General features: G+C 47.7%; 5 protein-coding genes across 5 annotated transcripts; all 5 read right to left on the minus strand.

The window, feature by feature from the left end:
• Positions 1-729: 729 nt before the first annotated feature.
• AOX1 (Alcohol oxidase) lies at positions 730-3,541 on the minus strand (the record flags this gene model as incomplete). The annotated part of the gene is made up of 15 exons (XM_031148877.1): positions 730-786; positions 833-918; positions 971-1,109; positions 1,166-1,435; positions 1,488-1,537; positions 1,587-1,777; positions 1,826-2,093; positions 2,148-2,337; positions 2,391-2,552; positions 2,605-2,641; positions 2,702-2,839; positions 2,892-3,060; positions 3,197-3,280; positions 3,332-3,423; positions 3,471-3,541. The coding sequence occupies 15 exons, from the start codon at positions 3,539-3,541 to the stop codon at positions 730-732; spliced, it is 2,004 nt and encodes a 667-aa protein (XP_031006392.1).
• Positions 3,542-6,571: 3,030 nt separating this feature from the next.
• LHYA1_G003912 (uncharacterized protein) lies at positions 6,572-8,924 on the minus strand (the record flags this gene model as incomplete). Its single annotated transcript, XM_031148878.1, has 4 exons — positions 6,572-7,808; positions 7,856-8,154; positions 8,207-8,773; positions 8,838-8,924. 4 exons carry the CDS (start codon positions 8,922-8,924, stop codon positions 6,572-6,574), a joined length of 2,190 nt encoding a protein of 729 aa, XP_031006391.1.
• Positions 8,925-9,684: 760 nt separating this feature from the next.
• On the minus strand, positions 9,685-10,858 carry cloA (Cyrochrome P450 monooxygenase; the record flags this gene model as incomplete). The annotated part of the gene is made up of 4 exons (XM_031148879.1): positions 9,685-9,865; positions 9,938-10,562; positions 10,635-10,764; positions 10,811-10,858. 4 exons carry the CDS (start codon positions 10,856-10,858, stop codon positions 9,685-9,687), a joined length of 984 nt encoding a protein of 327 aa, XP_031006390.1.
• A 1,199-nt stretch (positions 10,859-12,057) lies between these two features.
• On the minus strand, positions 12,058-15,019 carry CPSF30 (30-kDa cleavage and polyadenylation specificity factor 30; the record flags this gene model as incomplete). The annotated part of the gene is made up of 6 exons (XM_031148880.1): positions 12,058-12,360; positions 12,417-12,530; positions 12,580-12,641; positions 12,878-12,996; positions 13,083-14,713; positions 14,792-15,019. 6 exons carry the CDS (start codon positions 15,017-15,019, stop codon positions 12,058-12,060), a joined length of 2,457 nt encoding a protein of 818 aa, XP_031006389.1.
• A 474-nt stretch (positions 15,020-15,493) lies between these two features.
• On the minus strand, positions 15,494-16,931 carry GPI18 (GPI mannosyltransferase; the record flags this gene model as incomplete). Its single annotated transcript, XM_031148881.1, has 3 exons — positions 15,494-15,887; positions 15,946-16,558; positions 16,610-16,931. The coding sequence occupies 3 exons, from the start codon at positions 16,929-16,931 to the stop codon at positions 15,494-15,496; spliced, it is 1,329 nt and encodes a 442-aa protein (XP_031006388.1).
• Positions 16,932-17,243: the final 312 nt, after the last annotated feature.

Here is a 17,243-nt window from a genome sequence, read left to right on the forward strand (position 1 = left end):
AATAGACCAGAGGGTACAGAATATATGAAATGAAAGATCTACTCGGTCAGCCATGCCTTGGACGAGGACTACGACTACGTATACACGTCGTCGCCTGGTGTTCGACACCCAACAACGCAAATATGAGTCGACTTCAACACCGCACAGCTTTGTGCAACAAGAAAAGATTGAAGATGCATTCTGGGAATTTGGGAGTTTGTAGTATTGGACGAAAAATATCAAAAATGTCAGGGCTGAGTCTCAAGGTGGCGAATATCAAGGAGGCGGCAACTTTGAGCGACGTGCATGTTTATGTTTCGATAGTGGGGGGATGACGCGGCGGGGAGGAAAGGGATCTGATTTTGAGGCGCCCAATGTGATTCCCAGTCGCATATCATTCGGTGTTTTCTTGTCCATCATGGGAAAGAGATAAAGATGTTGTGAGCTGGCAGCGACGTTGTTGGGCACGGTCGAAGCTCGCTTGGAGCCCAATTTGGTCAATCTCGGGATATCACGTGGGTAGCATTTCAGGGGTTCAGGGGTTCTGGAACCAGAAGTGCCGGAACGCCCGGGTCACGATTTCCATCATTATTCAAGGATCCAGAGAAGAAGCATCATTGAAGGAGTGTGTATGCTAAATACAAAGCGCATTCCAATGTCAAATGGGTACATCCAAAAGAACAAAAAGTGTACAGCATCTCGTCATCTGCTCCCCTGCGCCCTGTCCCACCTTTCTCCAGTCATGTACACCTAAAGCCTGGATGATGCAATTTGAGATAGTTCACCAGGAGCGTGATAGTTTGGTACCTATATTGTTAGTCGAGAACTCCGGAAGAAGACGGGTATAACTTACCTTCATGTCGAGATCTTTCCCGCTGTAACCAAGATCCTCTGCAGTAAGCACGGCGGCCTTTTCGCCGATCAACAAGGCAGTTGAGTCTATGAGAAAGTTAGGAAATTCACAAGTATAAATGGACAATGCGATACTTACAAGTGTTGCAGCCGACATTGTCGGGGCAGATTGACAGATCAGCGACCTTCAAGTTCTTCACTCCGTGAACATTGAGACGTTCATCAAGAACGCCGTGCTTGACAATTTCGTTACCTTCCTTTGGAGCCATTGAACATGTCTGACAAGACTAGTTAGCAGAATTCCATGGGTCTGAACTGAGAAAAGAAAACCTACCCCAAGACTGTGCCAAGTGGTCTCAACATGGCGCTTGACCCATTCTTCGACTTGCTCGATATCCTGCTTGCTGTACTTAAGATCGTCATAGGTACTCTTGCTGTTGCTGTTGAGAAGGTTGACCCTGGGTGGTTTGCCGGGCTCGATTTGCTGACTCCAGCTTCCGTGTTGGATATTGGCAGTAAGGTTGCCTGGGAGGGCATAGGCATTGGTAGTAGCTAGGTCCATATCCTTCGCACGAGCTGGGGAATCGTACGAGTAGAACGGATGCTTGAATCTGTCAGTAAAACGTCAAGTCAAGGGGAAATTAAATGCAGCTGACCATATTCTGTACTTCACCGGCATATGCATCCATGCGTCTAGCGGTCTCTCCTATCATGGAATTAGCAGGTGAGGAGACACAGAGGTAAGAGATGCATACTGGACTTGATGTAACCCCATACCATAGGAGCCATATCACGCTCGTCGTTCATGAAACCGGCATCGAAATCTGGCGCCTCATATGGGTCTGCAGAGACGATGTGGGTCTCACCACGGGAGAAGGGATATTCGAGGAAGTGGAACATGGTGAAGAATTTTCCAGCTGGCATCAACATGTGATCACCGAACCATCTGCAGAACTTAGTTACTGTTAAAAAGTCAACTAGGCAAAACACTTACCCCGCGATGACTGAATAATGCATGACTGGCTTGTCTGGCTTGTTCTTGAAATAGCTGTCCCAGCCGCTTCTGAAGTGTGGTGTAGGCCACGATTCCATCTCCTTAAGCTCCTCTTCAGTTGGGCGAACCTTGACTCCAGCCTCAATTCCGTTGGTAGAAAGTGGACCTGTTCCCTTGATATTCCACTCGTCGAACACAGCCTTCTGGACTGCAGGGTCACCTCGAGCGAAGTCATCGAAACTGTCGGTATCGGGCTTGGCGCGGAACACTATACGGTGTTAACTGCGATGGTTCAAAGGTTATCGACGTGGATAAGACTTACCGGAGAAGGTCAAGTAATGGTCTTGAAAGTTCAAACCAACGCCTGGAAGGTCGACAATAGGCTTGACACCAACCTTCTGCAACTTCTTTGGGTCACCGATACCGCTTCGCTGAAGAATCAATGGCGATGAGAGTGTACCTCCAGAAACAATGATTTGCTTGCGAGCTCTGAAAGTGCGCGACTGTTGCTGCTTGGGGAGACTAGTATCAATAATGTTACTGGGATGATATTTTCTCTACTTACGGATGGATGCAACGGCTTGGTTGGCACAGTCCTCACGCCGACGGCAACTCCGTCCTCTATTATTACTTTGTCGACCTTGGTGTTACACTGCAAGTGCAAGTTCTGGTAGACGGCCCTCGTAGAATGGATGTAAGCATGGGCTGAATCACTTCGACGGCCAGTCTAAGTAAGTGTTAGCTGATGATAAATCCGAAGGATGCCACTATGCTCTCACATCTCGATTGATCCATTTCAACCATTGCTCAGCACCGCTACACAGTTTGTTAATCCGGCCAACTCTTTAGCAGCTGAATTAAAGACCAGAAACTTACTGGCCAGTTACAAGGTCTTGAAGATCATCGGTAGTTGGGATACCTTGTGATTCGCTTGCTCTGAGGAAGTCCTGCATAATAGGATACGTATAATTTCCGAATGAGACTTTGATTGGTCCCTCAAATCCATGAATATCCCTTCAAGATGGTCAGCTTGATCACGGATAGCAAACGCCCAACTGAATCTTACTTGTTATTGCATGAACGTTGATACGTTTCGTGCTTCTTCATGAGAGGAATGAGCTCCTCGGTAGTCCATCCTTTCGCGTGGAAATCATCATAATCTGATGCCGATGCCCGAGTGTACATCATAAAGTTGATGGATGAGCCTCCACCCAAGATATGGGCACAAGGAACGACTTGCAAAGTTGTTAGTGACCATTAGCTGAATATTCTCGTAAATGCAAAACAGGCTTCGTCCGTTAAGCAGTCTAACGGAACCAAGTTTTCGAAATTGTGTGACGAGTCCAAATAGATTAAGGAAGCTATACTTACTAGCACGGCGACCGCCTAGCCATTCTGATGGGCGTGAATGGTAAAAAGAAGCAGTTTTGCTGTCTAATTTCATATTTCGAGGGTCTTGGGGTTGTCAGCTTCCCTTCTATACGTCCGCACATGAATTTTGCTCACAAATTCCTGGTCTAAAGACCCATGGGTTATTCAAGTTGCTTTCCCCACCCTCAATCAACAGGACCTGGAGTTTATGGTCGAGATTGGCCAGCCTAGGAGGGTCAGAAGACATCAAAAGGGAGAGACGCAAATAGCTTACCGGCCGGCAACGACACAACCACAGCTGCCACCACCACATACTATGATATCGACCTCATCGGGGACAGTCATCTTGTTGTGGTCCTTGTCTGTAAGATATATATGATTTTTCCGTTCAAACTTTCTCTGTTCACTGAATCTAAACCAGTGTGGATAGAAGGTGATTTCAGCCAGCTTCCAGGCGCCTCCTCTTTCTTTTGAACTCCTCAGGATGAGTGGATCTTTGAACCCCGCACGACAAGGAATCAAGCTAATTTGGCTAAAGCGCTGTCGTTCTCTTCTTCAATCCTGTTGGGTGGCTTCACCAGGATGTTTTCGAGGTCTATTGGACTCCCAAGGACTGCCAACCTGCAGGGTTGCGTAAAGAATGCGCGTTTCAAACTCAATCCTTCCAAGGCAGGAGTAGCTACAGTACCACCCCTCACCAGTACAAAGTCTGGATTTTGGAAGGAGACGAGTGAGGACTAACTGCATTAGGCGAATCTAGTACTCAATCGATGTAACGATAGAATGCGGAGGCAATGAGGGAAATAGGCCGACATCTGCCCTTATCTGTAATCTCGAATGAGATTTTTACAGCTGGTACTCCTTATACTATGCCATGGCCCATCTACATTCGATAGGAATGGAGGACTGCTTGGAGATATACCATCCAAGTCCATACGCAAAAACAGCAGAAAGACTCACAAAGGACAAAGTAGAGGTGAAATACTGTACTAATTTCAAGTTGGAATACCGAACTATCCGATAATAATCCGTTCTGTACAAGGAGGGCTGTGGCTTATGCATTCTTACGGTTCCGCAAATTTAGCCAACAACTAGTGAGTTCATGGATGGGTATATCCATGATCGACATTCGAAAAGCCCCCACGTAAGCGCCTTTTTTAGCTTATTGCGGGGTTTAGCGTCAGGTGGGGAAAGGAACTCACTCCGCTCATAGTTGGTCCCACAACGGGATCCATCGTAGAGTACTATAACTTTGACAGGGCAGTGCCTAAAATCCATGTGGGGCGATGATTCGCCTATGATCACCAGGTATTGTATGACTGCATGCTACTCCGGAGCAAGGTAGGCATTCATCCATGTACGAAGTCTCTCCAGTATCTCGGCGCTGCATACAGGTATCTTAAGGCATCCTGTCAGCAGGTGCAATAAAACATGCAGTTCGGTCGTATGGAAAGAGTTAAAACAGCAAATATACGGTCGTCCTCGAGCATACTGTATGTAGTAGCTTCTACGCCCCACTCCCCCGCCAATACGCGTTGTGGTTGGCTTCCCCTCTTTCCACCCCAACCCCCACGAACACGAAATAGTGTTATTCGCCGGGCCATGGAGTCTGATTTTAAGTAAACCCCCCAAGGTTTTGAAGGCTTAATAAATACCCATTTTCCGGATTAATAGCCTCGCCTTTGCACTGTGTCTCGACATTTGAAGTCGAGTTGAGAGAACGAGTTACCAAAGATCAAGGGTTCGTAAAACTTACTGCGCCACAACCGTCAGCATAGAGTGATCTAGTTGCGGCACGATCATGGCTCGAGGTCTGCGCAAAAGTAGCCGGATGTACCGATTCGTCAAGACGAATTGGGGGAGTGGTGAAGGAGATTAGACCGGAAAGGGGCGTACTTGGAGGTGGACGTGGCTTTGTAGCGTCGTTCGAAACGCCTTGTGCGCACTAACAAAAGAATAAGCCTAGAAGCTGAGATATTGGGAAAGAAGCCCGAGTTTCTGATGAGAGGATTAAGCTAAAGGCTTACAGCTCTCCAACGTGTGACTACCCGGGGGAGCCGCAGAAGGTGTTTGGTATAGTATATGCAACCTCTAGTTAGTGTACGATTACATTTTGTATGTAATTGATAGTAGTGTGGCTCAGTCGAAGTTTGCTTGCTTGCATTCGTGATAATCATCACTTCAGCAGAAAATGATAGTGATCCGTAGAAATGGTGAAGTGAATTTGGCCAATTTTACTAAGAGAGTAAGTTGACATTGAACAGCAAACCTACTGCATACCTAGGTACTTCTCTTCAAAGTCAAGACTGGTCCAGGTCTTATCGAGCCCGTGATCCTTGAATGACGATTCTTTGACTTTGGAGAAAAGCGGATCTCCTCACGCTGCTAGACTTTACATTGAAGAGCATGAGACCCTGGAGAGATACTTTGGCATCCAACGAATAGACAGCAAATGACAGTACTCCGATACACAAAGGAATCCAAGGCCATATCTCAGGATTCCGTCGTTCGGAGGAGTGGATTTTCCACCAGTGGTCTGCGGGGTGTTCTCTGCTCTGCCAACCTGAGCAGAGCATCCAGGCACATTAGAACGTGAACATGTCCAAATGCCACCGCCTCCTTGCACGGCCTCCCTCACACCCCAACCACCAGATCCCCGCGAGGTCCGGGGTTAGTGGATGCGCAACTATTGCTATTTGTTTGATGATCCCCGTACAGAAGCGTGCATATCATCACTCGGTAGAACAAAAGAATCCTGGCTCTTGAGTCTTGATTGGAGAATGGTACGATCCAAAGGAAGACGCGTACGGAGTCCTCCTCCTTAGCCAGAGTGCTGGAGAAGGGAACTATCTCATTTGGGTTCGCTGGCTCAGAAAACGATCTAGAACCATCTGGTTTGATGTGCGGTGTTTGCGGAACACTGCGTTGCGGGGTGGGTGAAGGTGCACGTGCGGCCTGCATCATAGAGCCGTCTACCTACCTATGTGTTAGTGGAGGACTGAGGTCTTACAATGCTATTGATTGACCGCCGTAAAATAGGTAGGTAGCTACTCGCCGTCCGTTTGAGATGAAAAGAAGTTGAAGTTAAGTTTCGTTCAACTCTAATTGTACAAATTTCAAAAGGTGCGGTGTGTGACACACGCCATCTCACGTGGCCTCACAAGCTAGCCCATTCCCGATTGTATACCATCTCATCGTAGCTTCTCTATCGACACCATACTATATAGTACACCGAAAGTTTCTTCCAATAAACGCACCTCGCTATGTTTGCCCATAACCCATCCCAATCTGTTCTGTGTCCCAGGGTATCAAATTGTATCCCAATCCCAATCCCAATCCCATTGATTCATCAATCATACACTATTCATAGACAATTCAGAGGCCCTTGGCAGTCTCAGCTAATACACTTAACAAACTTGCAGCTGCGCCGCCAATTCCTGCTGCGGTCACACTTTCTTTCCAGTGGCTTTTTTCCTTTTGATTCTTGTTTTTCGAATGTGACGAGTGCGACGAGTGTGACTGTCTCGACGAACTGCGATGATTTCTCCGTGAAGACTCTCTTTCCTTCTCCCTCTCCTTTTCCTTGGAAGGTCTATACGTATAATCTTGTCCTGCTTGAGCTGATGTAGGGTTCCAGGATCCTCCTTGACCATCCTTCTCGTGAGGAGGTTCAGGCATCCATCCTGGCTGTGACATGAAGGATGGTGGTGACATAGGTGATGGTGGTGGCTGGGATCTAAAGGGATCAGGATACCCTGATCGAGGTGTTGTGCTACTAACATTAGACGAGGTATACGAGCGACTAGCTTTCCTTCGCTGCTTGCTCTTATCGTGGTCAGAATCCGAAGACTGGTCCTCGTCTGTCGAAGGCGTATCGCGCCCACGACGCTCAGGGGCTCGTTGAGCAGAACGAGGGGTTTGGGAAGGTGCCGGTGTGGGATGACTGCGTCGAGATCGAGCTGCTCGTAGGACTTGGGAGCGAACTGCGTATTCTTCGATTTCGTCTCGGCTGAGAACTCCCAGTACAGCAACGAAGTCAGGACGTGCTTCATACCTTCTCCGATCCTGGGCGAGTACCTCCGGAGACACTAGGCGCCGAGCCATTTTTGTCCATTTCGCGTCGGAAGGAATTTCATTACCATACGCATCTGGAGCCAGGCGCGATGAATCTGGTCTCGGGCTAGTACCAAAGCGTTCAGTGGAACTTCTTGGATTCGCTGATGGGATAGGAATCGCTCCTATCTGAAGAGGCGAAGAGCTGAGACTCGATTGTTCCTTCGGCCTATACGCAATTGAGCGTCTCGCGTCATCTTCACCAAACGAACTTTGACTTCTAAAACTCTGGGGCGATCCAGACGGCTGTACTTGCAATGCTCGACTCAAGGCAAGCAAATCACTAGTTCTAATGAGGGCGCCTTTAGAAGGAGATTTGGAGCGCCTGGATAAGTTATCAGTCTTCGAATCGTCATCTGATGATCCACTAGTATTATAATACTGTATTTCCTTGTTATCAGAAGTTGTAAGTACTGGAACCGGAAACGGCTCCGGCTGAGCGTTTCTATTGATTACAGGTATTGCTGTTGGAATCGGTATCCGCTGCGCTGGGACAACACTGCAAGTTGTCAGCACTTAATCCCTGAGATGACTCAACATACGTACGGTCGTTGTAGCGAACCCAAATCTCTCTGGACCTCGGGCTGCAATCGCTCTAGTTTCATGGATTGGGGAAATTTCAGGTTATCTTCTCGAATTGCTATCTCCTTCGCTCTGCCGTCATCTGTGGGGGTATCCAAGGAGTCAAATGATGGGGGAGTATCAACAGATGACCCTGTATGTGCATTTTCGAGCCACAAATGTGGATTAACACCTTGCGAGGGGTCATTTGGATTACCAATTCGTGGAATGTCATCCAAAAGGCCTTTTTGGTCAATCTCTCGAATATAGGCTCGTAGAACATCCTGAGGGGGGAATCAATATGTATCTGAACTGCTTATTCAACGACATACATACCTTATGCTGCTGCAAAACAGAGCTAGAGAACCCTTCCGAAACCAGCTCTCTTCGAAATTGTTTCCAGACCTCTTTATCGTCGTCATCATAGCTTGTCATCACACTTCCCCCAGATTTCTGGGGCATCCTGGAAGCAATCGAATCGACCTTATCGAGTATGATGTCCAATTGGCCTCCATGATTATCTAGGGTTGTCGACATCTTTCCGGACTCGTGTAATTGGATAGTATCTAGGAAAAGCGTCATGCTCGTCTTATGCGAAATCAACTTCACTCTAATGGCTCCTAGTTGGTCCATCTCATTACTGCCAAAACGGACTTTATCCCATAAAACCCTCGGCGACGAAGGCGATTTCCCACCACCATCATTCCCAAGCCTGCCATATTTCTGCAGCAGTTCATCAAGTTGGCGTAGAGTCAAATCGCAATTCCCTATGATCGGCTGAAGCTGACGACCCCATACCGAGTGATCGCGATTTAGCGGCGACTCCGGCGCCTCAACTTCGTATTTTAGGTGTCGCAGCACTGTATGCAGTCCTCTGACTTCGCGGGAGATCTCATCGTATTCCTGTTTGGAGCATCATCAGCGCGTTGATCACCAAGCAAAATACAGCGAGGCAACAGCAACTCACCCCGCCAGCATCTCTGCATTTTCGGTATAGATTTTTGCAGAATGCAACGACAATTATAATATCAGATGGAGAAGCGCCAAAACTCATCGCGTGTACACGTCTTTTGTAAAAGTGGGCTGTGAAAATCCGAGAGATCCTTTCCTAAAGACTCATCGCCGCACCTGTCGAGGTTCAAGCTCGGGATCTTGTGTCTGGGATTCCACGCAAATCCTTGTTTTGTTGGTTATTATCGCGAACGGGGTACTTGGTATCGTTGTACTGTATGCCTGGGTATCTTGAAATGAAGAAAGAAGAGGCTGCGCTGCGAAGATGCGACCAGATAATAGACCCTAAGCTGAGAAATACGAAGGTACAGTACTGGGACTGGACTGGACTGGACTGGACTGATAACCCCGCCCTCCGCCCCACACCACCCATACGTCCTGACTCCTGGGTCTGTGACGTGACTAACGTCGGTACGAGCCTGTTGCCGTCCGGTGGTACAGTACAAGTTGCAGCGGGGGCGTGAATTCTGGCCTACTATTGGTTGATTCTGATGAACATGTGGCGCAGCATACTCGGTCTGCATTGGCGTGAACCTCTCCGTTTTGGCTTTGCTGCACTTTGGGATGATATACAGTGTGTGGCGTTTGAGCTGAGATGCAATAATGAAATGGAATGGGATGGATGAATAGGATGGGATGGGATGGGATGTAAATGAGTCAGCCTTCTTCATCACAGGGAACTTCCCGAGCCCCGTTTTGATATGAGCAGCCATTCACGGACAGCCTCACTCCTCTCTACTGTATGGTATCTTGTATGCTACTCTTTCAGCCGCATGCTACTCGTAAACCAATCATCTCATCCCTTACTTCTGAGCCTCATTCTTGGCCCTGGCCTCGAAAATAAGCTTGCAGGTCTGATCTAAAGGCCGACTCGAGACGACCTGGTCCGAAAGCGTCATCCTTCCCTTCATATCAGGCGCAATACTTGTCTTGAATCGTGAATATATGCCTTTTAGTAAACATCTCATTTCAGCCATCGCTAAACTAAAGCAAGTAAAAATGTCAACAATTGGCACCAAAACACAAATATAAATACACATCTGAAAGCTGACTTACTGTCTCCCAATGCAACCCCTTCCTCCAGCGCCAAAGGCGAAGAACAACTTGTTCATATCCAAGCTGGCAGCTGGCTCCAGCCATCTCTCTGGCAAAAACTCCATTCCGCGCGGATATACATGCTCGTTCAGACTGTGCACGCTCCAAGCTTGACAACTGACAATCGTACCGCCCGGTACGAAATACCCATCGATGTCCCTGCCACCACTCGGCACATATCTAGGCTGCGACATGGGGATCACCGGGAAGCACCTCAAGCCCTCCTTAATAACCGCATCTAGATACGGCAACTCGTCCAGCGGCGCATATTCATTCTGGGGAAGTGAGAGTTCCTGGGAGAGTTTTTCTTGGATGGGGGCGCCAGATGGGAGCGAGAGTGCGTGCAGCAGGAAACAGAGCGCGTCGCCCGTCGTGTCTATCCCTGCGGCTAGGTGATCCATGCATTCTGCTGCTATCTCCATCTGCGCGAAATAGTCTTTGCTTTTCTGGAGTTTGTACAGCAGGGTCTGCGGTGCAGGGTCGGGCTTTTGCGCTGTTGATAGCACGTAGTTGTTGGCCAGAGGCGAGGGGCGTGGTTTGCTGAAGAGGTCTGAGAGCGTGGGCCAGTAGTATTGTGCGAAGTTGCCTGAGAGAGCTGTTTTTTTTTATTCAAGTTTTGTTAATTGTGAGGTTATGCAAGGTGAGAGGGAAGACTGACTTTGGATGGTGGGGTAGTAGGATAGCTCGCGCATCATTTCTAGGTCTTCTTCTCCCTCGATGGAGTGTGTTCCATATGGGTGAAATAGGTGATGCGATGCACAATCTAGAGCGTAACAGTGTAGATAAAGCTATAATTGTGTTAGATGGACCTCGAAATAACCTTTGAAATCGTACATAAACATCCAAGCTTTCTTTTCCAGACTCAGCATCAGCACATTTCATCACAAAAGAGTTGATCTCTAGGAAGGTGCTCAATAATGTTCATTGTCTATGAAGTTTTCATAAGGGAGTTAAGCTTCCTAATATATGTGTACAGGTGTGGGTTATAGCTATGACTAACCACATATGGTAATTCACACAGTTACACAGAGAGTAAGAGTCCTGAGTGAGTGAACACGTGACAAGGTCACGTGATCTACGAGCAACAAAAAGCATTAGCACGTTCCTGGATCCCACCGACGACGCTTGGCCGCATGATATTGGTATTCGCATATTGGCCAGCAATATACCGCTTCTTCTGGGCATGCTAGTCTTCAAGTCAATAAATCTCCTCCAACCTTCCATGAGAAGAATTGTACAATGCCTTTTCCCAATGTGGAAAACATGGTTCTAGACTCGTCAATACTAATACCCCTTCCCACCCAGGAAACTTCACTCTTGCTCACCTGACCCCAAACTGCATAAACAATGTATAAAACTCCGTTCTATCATACCCACTCCCCCCACTCGTGTAAATCTCCCTCAACGCCTCCAACGAAGTGAACGAAACCTCATTAGGGCCCAATCGCACAACAGGACCATGTTTCTGGTGCAGGCGGTCGATGTAGACGCGTCGTTTGGAGGTGAATTCTTGGAGCATGAGATAGATGGGTGTGAGAAGGGTGTAGCGCGGGCCTGGTATCTTGGCTAGGGGTGAGGTTATGGCTTGGAAGAGTTTGAAGGAGAGTAGTAAGAGACATGTTGCTACGCTAAGGAGGGGGAGGGAAAGCATCTTGGGATGATTGATGATTGACGTTGGAAAGGATACTACGGAGGGTCACTGCGGTTCAGATTGAAGGAGTGGATAGCTGGATTGTCAAGGCAGTAGGGAAGTAAACGATAAATAACGATGAACTGGGTGAGATAGAATATCATTATTGCTGGCTGGGGCTTGGCTGTTGGAGTGGTATGATATGCTCCACTTTACGATAAGGCATTATCGCGTTATCACATGATGGCCTCATAATTGAAAAGGGGGTTGAATTATTTCAAACTTTGATGACGTCAGTAGTGACAGAAGAGAGATCCGTGTAATAAATCTGTGATCTTTGGAGTAATGATATAAGGCAACGATAGAATCAGGCAATTAGGACAGGTATCCTTTTCCGCTAGCAACTTTTAGCTCCATGCCAGAGCAAACGTATGATTTCCGCTTCAAAATCTCATCGATAGTCTTCCCAAGGACCTTTCTCGTCCGAGTGTCTCCAAGCAATCAAGGCTTCCCGTGCCTCTTCATGGATGAGTTCTATCAGGCCTAGCCCACAGTTCTCCTCAATTTCCTGCCCATCTTTGCCAATAAGCACAGCTTGGTCCTCGTTCAAGGCATTCTTCAGGTGTCCAATGCGGTGGAATTTGGTCGAGCAGACTACCATCCATTTGACTTTGAACGCTCCTGCACTCTCCCAGTTAATTGATTCTTGCCACGCAGGCCTTTGTACTGATCCGGGAAGGGATTCCATTCGTGCCTACATTTATTTTAGCAGACAACTAATTTGAAATACAAACGATCGCATAGACTCACATATCCTTGGAAAGCTTTGCTTTTGTTGATTGAAAATACAAGGATGACATTCTTGCAGCTCTCAAACGCTTCCTTGAACACGCTACCATTTTGTGCTTGCGTGGTCCAAACGGACTTCTTCCATTTAGCAAGTAATTTCAATGCTCAGAAGGATTTGACTCACATCAGCAATACATCTCAAGACGTTCTCTTCATTGTATGACTTGACAATGAAATATCGAGTGTCTAGGCGACGTAAGCAGGTAATCACGAACCTTCAACTGGGACAGACACTTGTCACGGAGAGCAACAGACAAGGAGCATGGCAGGTAATATGGATGAATAATTACTAAAGGAGGGTAAACCCATGAAGCGCTGGAGCAAAGAGCATTGCTTCATGCTCGGCCCGTTGTGTCCAAATTATAATACAGTCATAACTCTAAAGTGCAACGGAGGTTGACAAGAAGAGCAAATTCACTGACCACCTTTGCCGCCTCTATCAAACCCCCTCTGCTCCTTGTAAGGTTTACCATTCGCAATTCTAGAGCCGAAAGACGACTCGCTCTTGGAGTCGTGCTGTTGATGGCTCTGGAGTTCACGACTTTGGTAATCGCCTCGGCCGCGTCCACGACCACGACCTCGATAGTTGGGATCAAAGGCCCTACCTCTGTATCCACCGACACTCACAAATGGTCGCTTGTCTCGCTCTTGGTGCTCATCTCGATCTCGATAACGCGAGTCGTCTGTTCCAAAACTTGTAGATCGAGCTGGCGGCCTGCTCTCAAATGCCCTGCGGCCAGGTGAAATGTTCCGATCTCGACTGTCACCTCGATCTCGTGAGTCGCGATCGTCATCATACCGATGATGGGGGGGCTTCTTTCATCACGATGATCGGTTGATTGCCAACGCTGGGCGCTAGAGCCACTTGATCTGGGACGATGATGGTCATAATCATCTTCGTCTTTGATACGTGGTCCTCGATCGCCAATGCGAGCTATTTTCCCTGAGAAGCCTCCGTCACGTCCATCATCGACATCGCTATGGGCACGTTTGATGGGATTCAATCGATCACTCTTCGATTCATCCATTTTCTCCGTTGGTAATGTTGTAGTCTCGTTCTGGGGTCCTACTTTGTTAGGTATGGGCGGAGGAAGCATTGATGAAACAGAGGTTTGTGGTCCGGGAGTAGGTGGAAGACCCGATCTTTCATCGGCTTCGATATCAGCCAGGAGCCTTTTTCTTTCAGCATCTAGTCTCGCAAGCGCCCGGCGGCGACTTAATATCTTGTCTCTGTATGGTGCATTATGATAGCCGGTAATTTCCAGCCATTCTTTGAGATCTTCGTCGTGAGTAAGCACGTCGTCAAGGGTCGACAACTTCTGGGGGTATGCCGCCTTGGTCTCCTCTCGCTTTTGCACATTATTTGAATCAGGTCTGTGATAATTTTCATCACGAGAACTCCGACGCTGATATGGATCTTTCTCAAATTCAGAAGCTGACTTCCGTTCAGGTTTGTGATCTGGCTGGTAGTTCCCTCGCCTGTCTGGTCGTGGCTGAGATTCATCACGCCGTTCATCATAACCGCGTTGCGAATAGCTTCTTGGATTCAATGGCGGGGCACGACGCGGTGGAGAATCATCTCGCGCACCACTGCCGTTTGAATTCTTGGATAGTTGATTATCCATTGTTCTGGTTAGCTCGTCGCCTATAGTAGCTGGCTTGGAGGTTGGCTGTCTTTGTCTTGGCTCCGTTGGTGGCGATGGCTTTTTTGGTGTGTCCTCAAGTATTTCGCCTTCTGATATTGATCCATTGCTTGCATGCCTGCTCTGATTTGCTTTGACCATTGCATGAACGGCACTGATTCCATTTGGAGGTGGGTTTGGGACTTTTATAGGGCTTTCTAACGAAGATTCTTGCGACTTCGCTGAGGAACTAGGAATTATCGACCCCTGCGCAGTGTTCGTGGTCATCGTCGTGGGCTCGCTGTTTTGATCTTTGGTTTGTGCACTTGCAGTTGGTTTCGAAACAGAGTATTGGGCTATAAGATCATTGACGTCCTGATCATGTGTTTCAGTAGCAGTAGAAGGGGTTTTTGGAGATCCATGTAGTGAGCTCGAAGCATCCGCTGACGCATTTTGTCTTGCCACGGCGGCAGCAGTTGGAACTGGAGGAGTTGCAGAACCAGCGCGAGCTTCCTTTCCCTTCAATAGCTGTGCCTTTAATTCAGCGGCTCTGGCTTTTAACATCGCAGGAGGGCGAGTTGGAGTCGGATTGTTTTGTGGGAGCGTGTTGTATTGATGTGGTGCTGTCGGTGAATACTAGATTTAGATAGAGATTAGTACTGTTCCTGTATTGGTTGCACCGGCTAGCATATGGACAAGTTCCACGAAACATACCTGATGCTGGGGGCTCATGTGTTGATGTTGCGTGAAGACGTCCTGATTGTAGAGGCCAACCTCTGGTTGATATGCATCTGCATCCATCAAGTTGCGTTGAAATTGCGGAAACCCTTGTTGACCGGCAATAGGAGTCCCAGCATCGCCTCCAAATAGCATGTCATTTTGATTGAAAGATAGTCGGAAGGGAGAGTCAGGCCCAGTCCCAAATCCATTGTTTTGCCACATTTAGAGCTGGCTTATTTGCTGGCTGTATTGATTAACCTCTTGTACATAGATCAGCCATCCGCTGTCGCAAGTGAATATGCACCTCTGGTGTTTCACAGGTCGGTAGGTGATTATTCTAGAGCCCAGTGCCTTTGATATGGCATTTATATCATAACGAGTCTCTTGTATGATAGTACCGCATCTGCAAATCGATGGGTGTTTATTTCTGTCGTTTGTTGTAATGTTTCGAAGAGTCTGGGAAGTGAAGTCAACAAAATTCCAAGGAGGGTGTCTTTTAGCGCCGCCACTAGCGTGTCGAGATACTGCAGGTGGACAAGACAAGGCAAGACATGGCAAGGAAGAGCAAGATGAGATAGCGCATCTTAAATCTTCGAACGAACGTATTGATTGAACAGCGAATTTAGGATTATTAGGCATTCACCCTTGAGCTTTACATTATGTCAAAGGGGCGCTAAACTGAGTTTGATTTGTTTACTACGCTGGAGGGAGAAAGGAAGCAAATAGTCCTCCCTGAATAACCACATACATAACCATAAACTTGGCCATGTTCCTAACTAAAGAATTTCCTTTTTCAGACGACATTATAGAGTACCAAAGCCAAACCGGGAACGCTGATGATGTTCGCGTGATAATCTGTACATGCGCGGTGGTGAAAGTGATCAGAGTAAACAACAGCTGCGAGGTGGCCAGATTTCGTAGAATTGGAAAACCCTCGGCCCTCTTTGGCAGCTTGTTGGTAGCATGCTGTACTTGTCTATTCGAGCTTAACCCCCAGACTCCTGAAACGGTCATCATCACAAGCATCGGCGCAGCCAACATGAAGAGAGGCAGGTTTGAAAGTGTCCAGTACCGGAACAGGCCGACATTCCTGGAGGTGTGAGATAAAGCATGAACTTGGGGGTAGCCACCAAAAAGAAGAAACTTACCAGTAGTGTTCTTGCACAAATGTGTAAATGCTGGGCAACGGCTTTGTACACCATGGCCTGAGGATTGCAACCCCCTCTTCCCTACAAAAGTCGCTGTAGGAGATGTACTGTGGGAGCAAGAATCCAGATGCAACACTAAGTCCACCGAGCCCAGAAGCAATCAAGCGACGAACCCTAGCTATTTGAAAATCATTCTTGAGGCTCAGTAAGACCCTGAAGGCCTCTTCAAGTAAAAGGAGACCGTTTAGTAGTCCATTGCTGCGGAGCGTCACAGACATGCCAAATAGAACACCGGATCCAAGAAGAAGAAGGTCATGCTTTGCTGTTGTAGACGGCTGTTCAGAGGTGAAGCTCTTTGCGAATGCTAGGCAACCCGCAAACGCAAAAAGAGCGCAGGAGCTCTCAGCATAAGGAGCCGAGAGAAATATTCCAGCTGGTGATATGATGTACAATGCAGAGGTAGTGAAAGCAAATCTTGTGGTTGATCCTGGGAATACAGCCAACGTGAGATTGAAGAGCAGAAGTACTGAAAGAAAATGGGCAAAATGGGCAATGCAAATAGCCACAACTGCTTCCACTCCGTCGTAGTGAGCGATGCCGATTTTTTCTAAGCCTGTGAGGCATGTTAGGAGCTGGATTGATATGGGTTTGTAGACCGTCTCACCCGTAGTACCCAGGGCAATGATTCGAGTAAAGCCCCATCCGAAAGCCCACTCCTGTTCAAACAGATAGCCACGGCTCGCAGCTTTGACATAGTAGAAAGCATCCCATCTTGTCAGTCTACCAACAAGGTGCTGAACAATAGTCGGTAGGTTTCTGCCTTCACCTGATTCATGGGTGGGTAAGAGAAGGCTAGTGGAGGTATCATATCCAGGTCCCGGGCTGCAGCATGCAATGACCAGAATTAAACATTTCCAGACAACAAAGAGTGCTGCCAAACTACGTATCGGGTTATCAAATGGCCTGCTCCTGGCCCAGAGCTGCATGGTGGATAATTGCCGGGGAATTGGGGGCAGAGGACTCGAGGAGCGCTTTGCTTTGCCCTCCCTTCCTTTCCTCGGGCTTTGAAGAACCGGCTGGTCTTTCTTGCCTTAGGTTGCCAAGCATCAGCGGTGAACCTGAGGCTAAGGTAGCAATGCAATACTGTATAATGCAGCAGCCCTACCTAGTCCCTGCATACAAATACAGATTTTCTTTATCTTTTGCAGAGCTTCACACCCCCGAATTCAATATTGAATACCTAATTATGTATACTTAAAGTACCGGTATTTAGGCCCTGAGATAGGTAGTCTCTACTT

Source organism: Lachnellula hyalina (genome assembly GCF_007821495.1).
Source record: "Lachnellula hyalina strain CBS 185.66 chromosome Unknown contig00045, whole genome shotgun sequence".
NCBI lineage: Eukaryota > Fungi > Ascomycota > Leotiomycetes > Helotiales > Lachnaceae > Lachnellula > Lachnellula hyalina.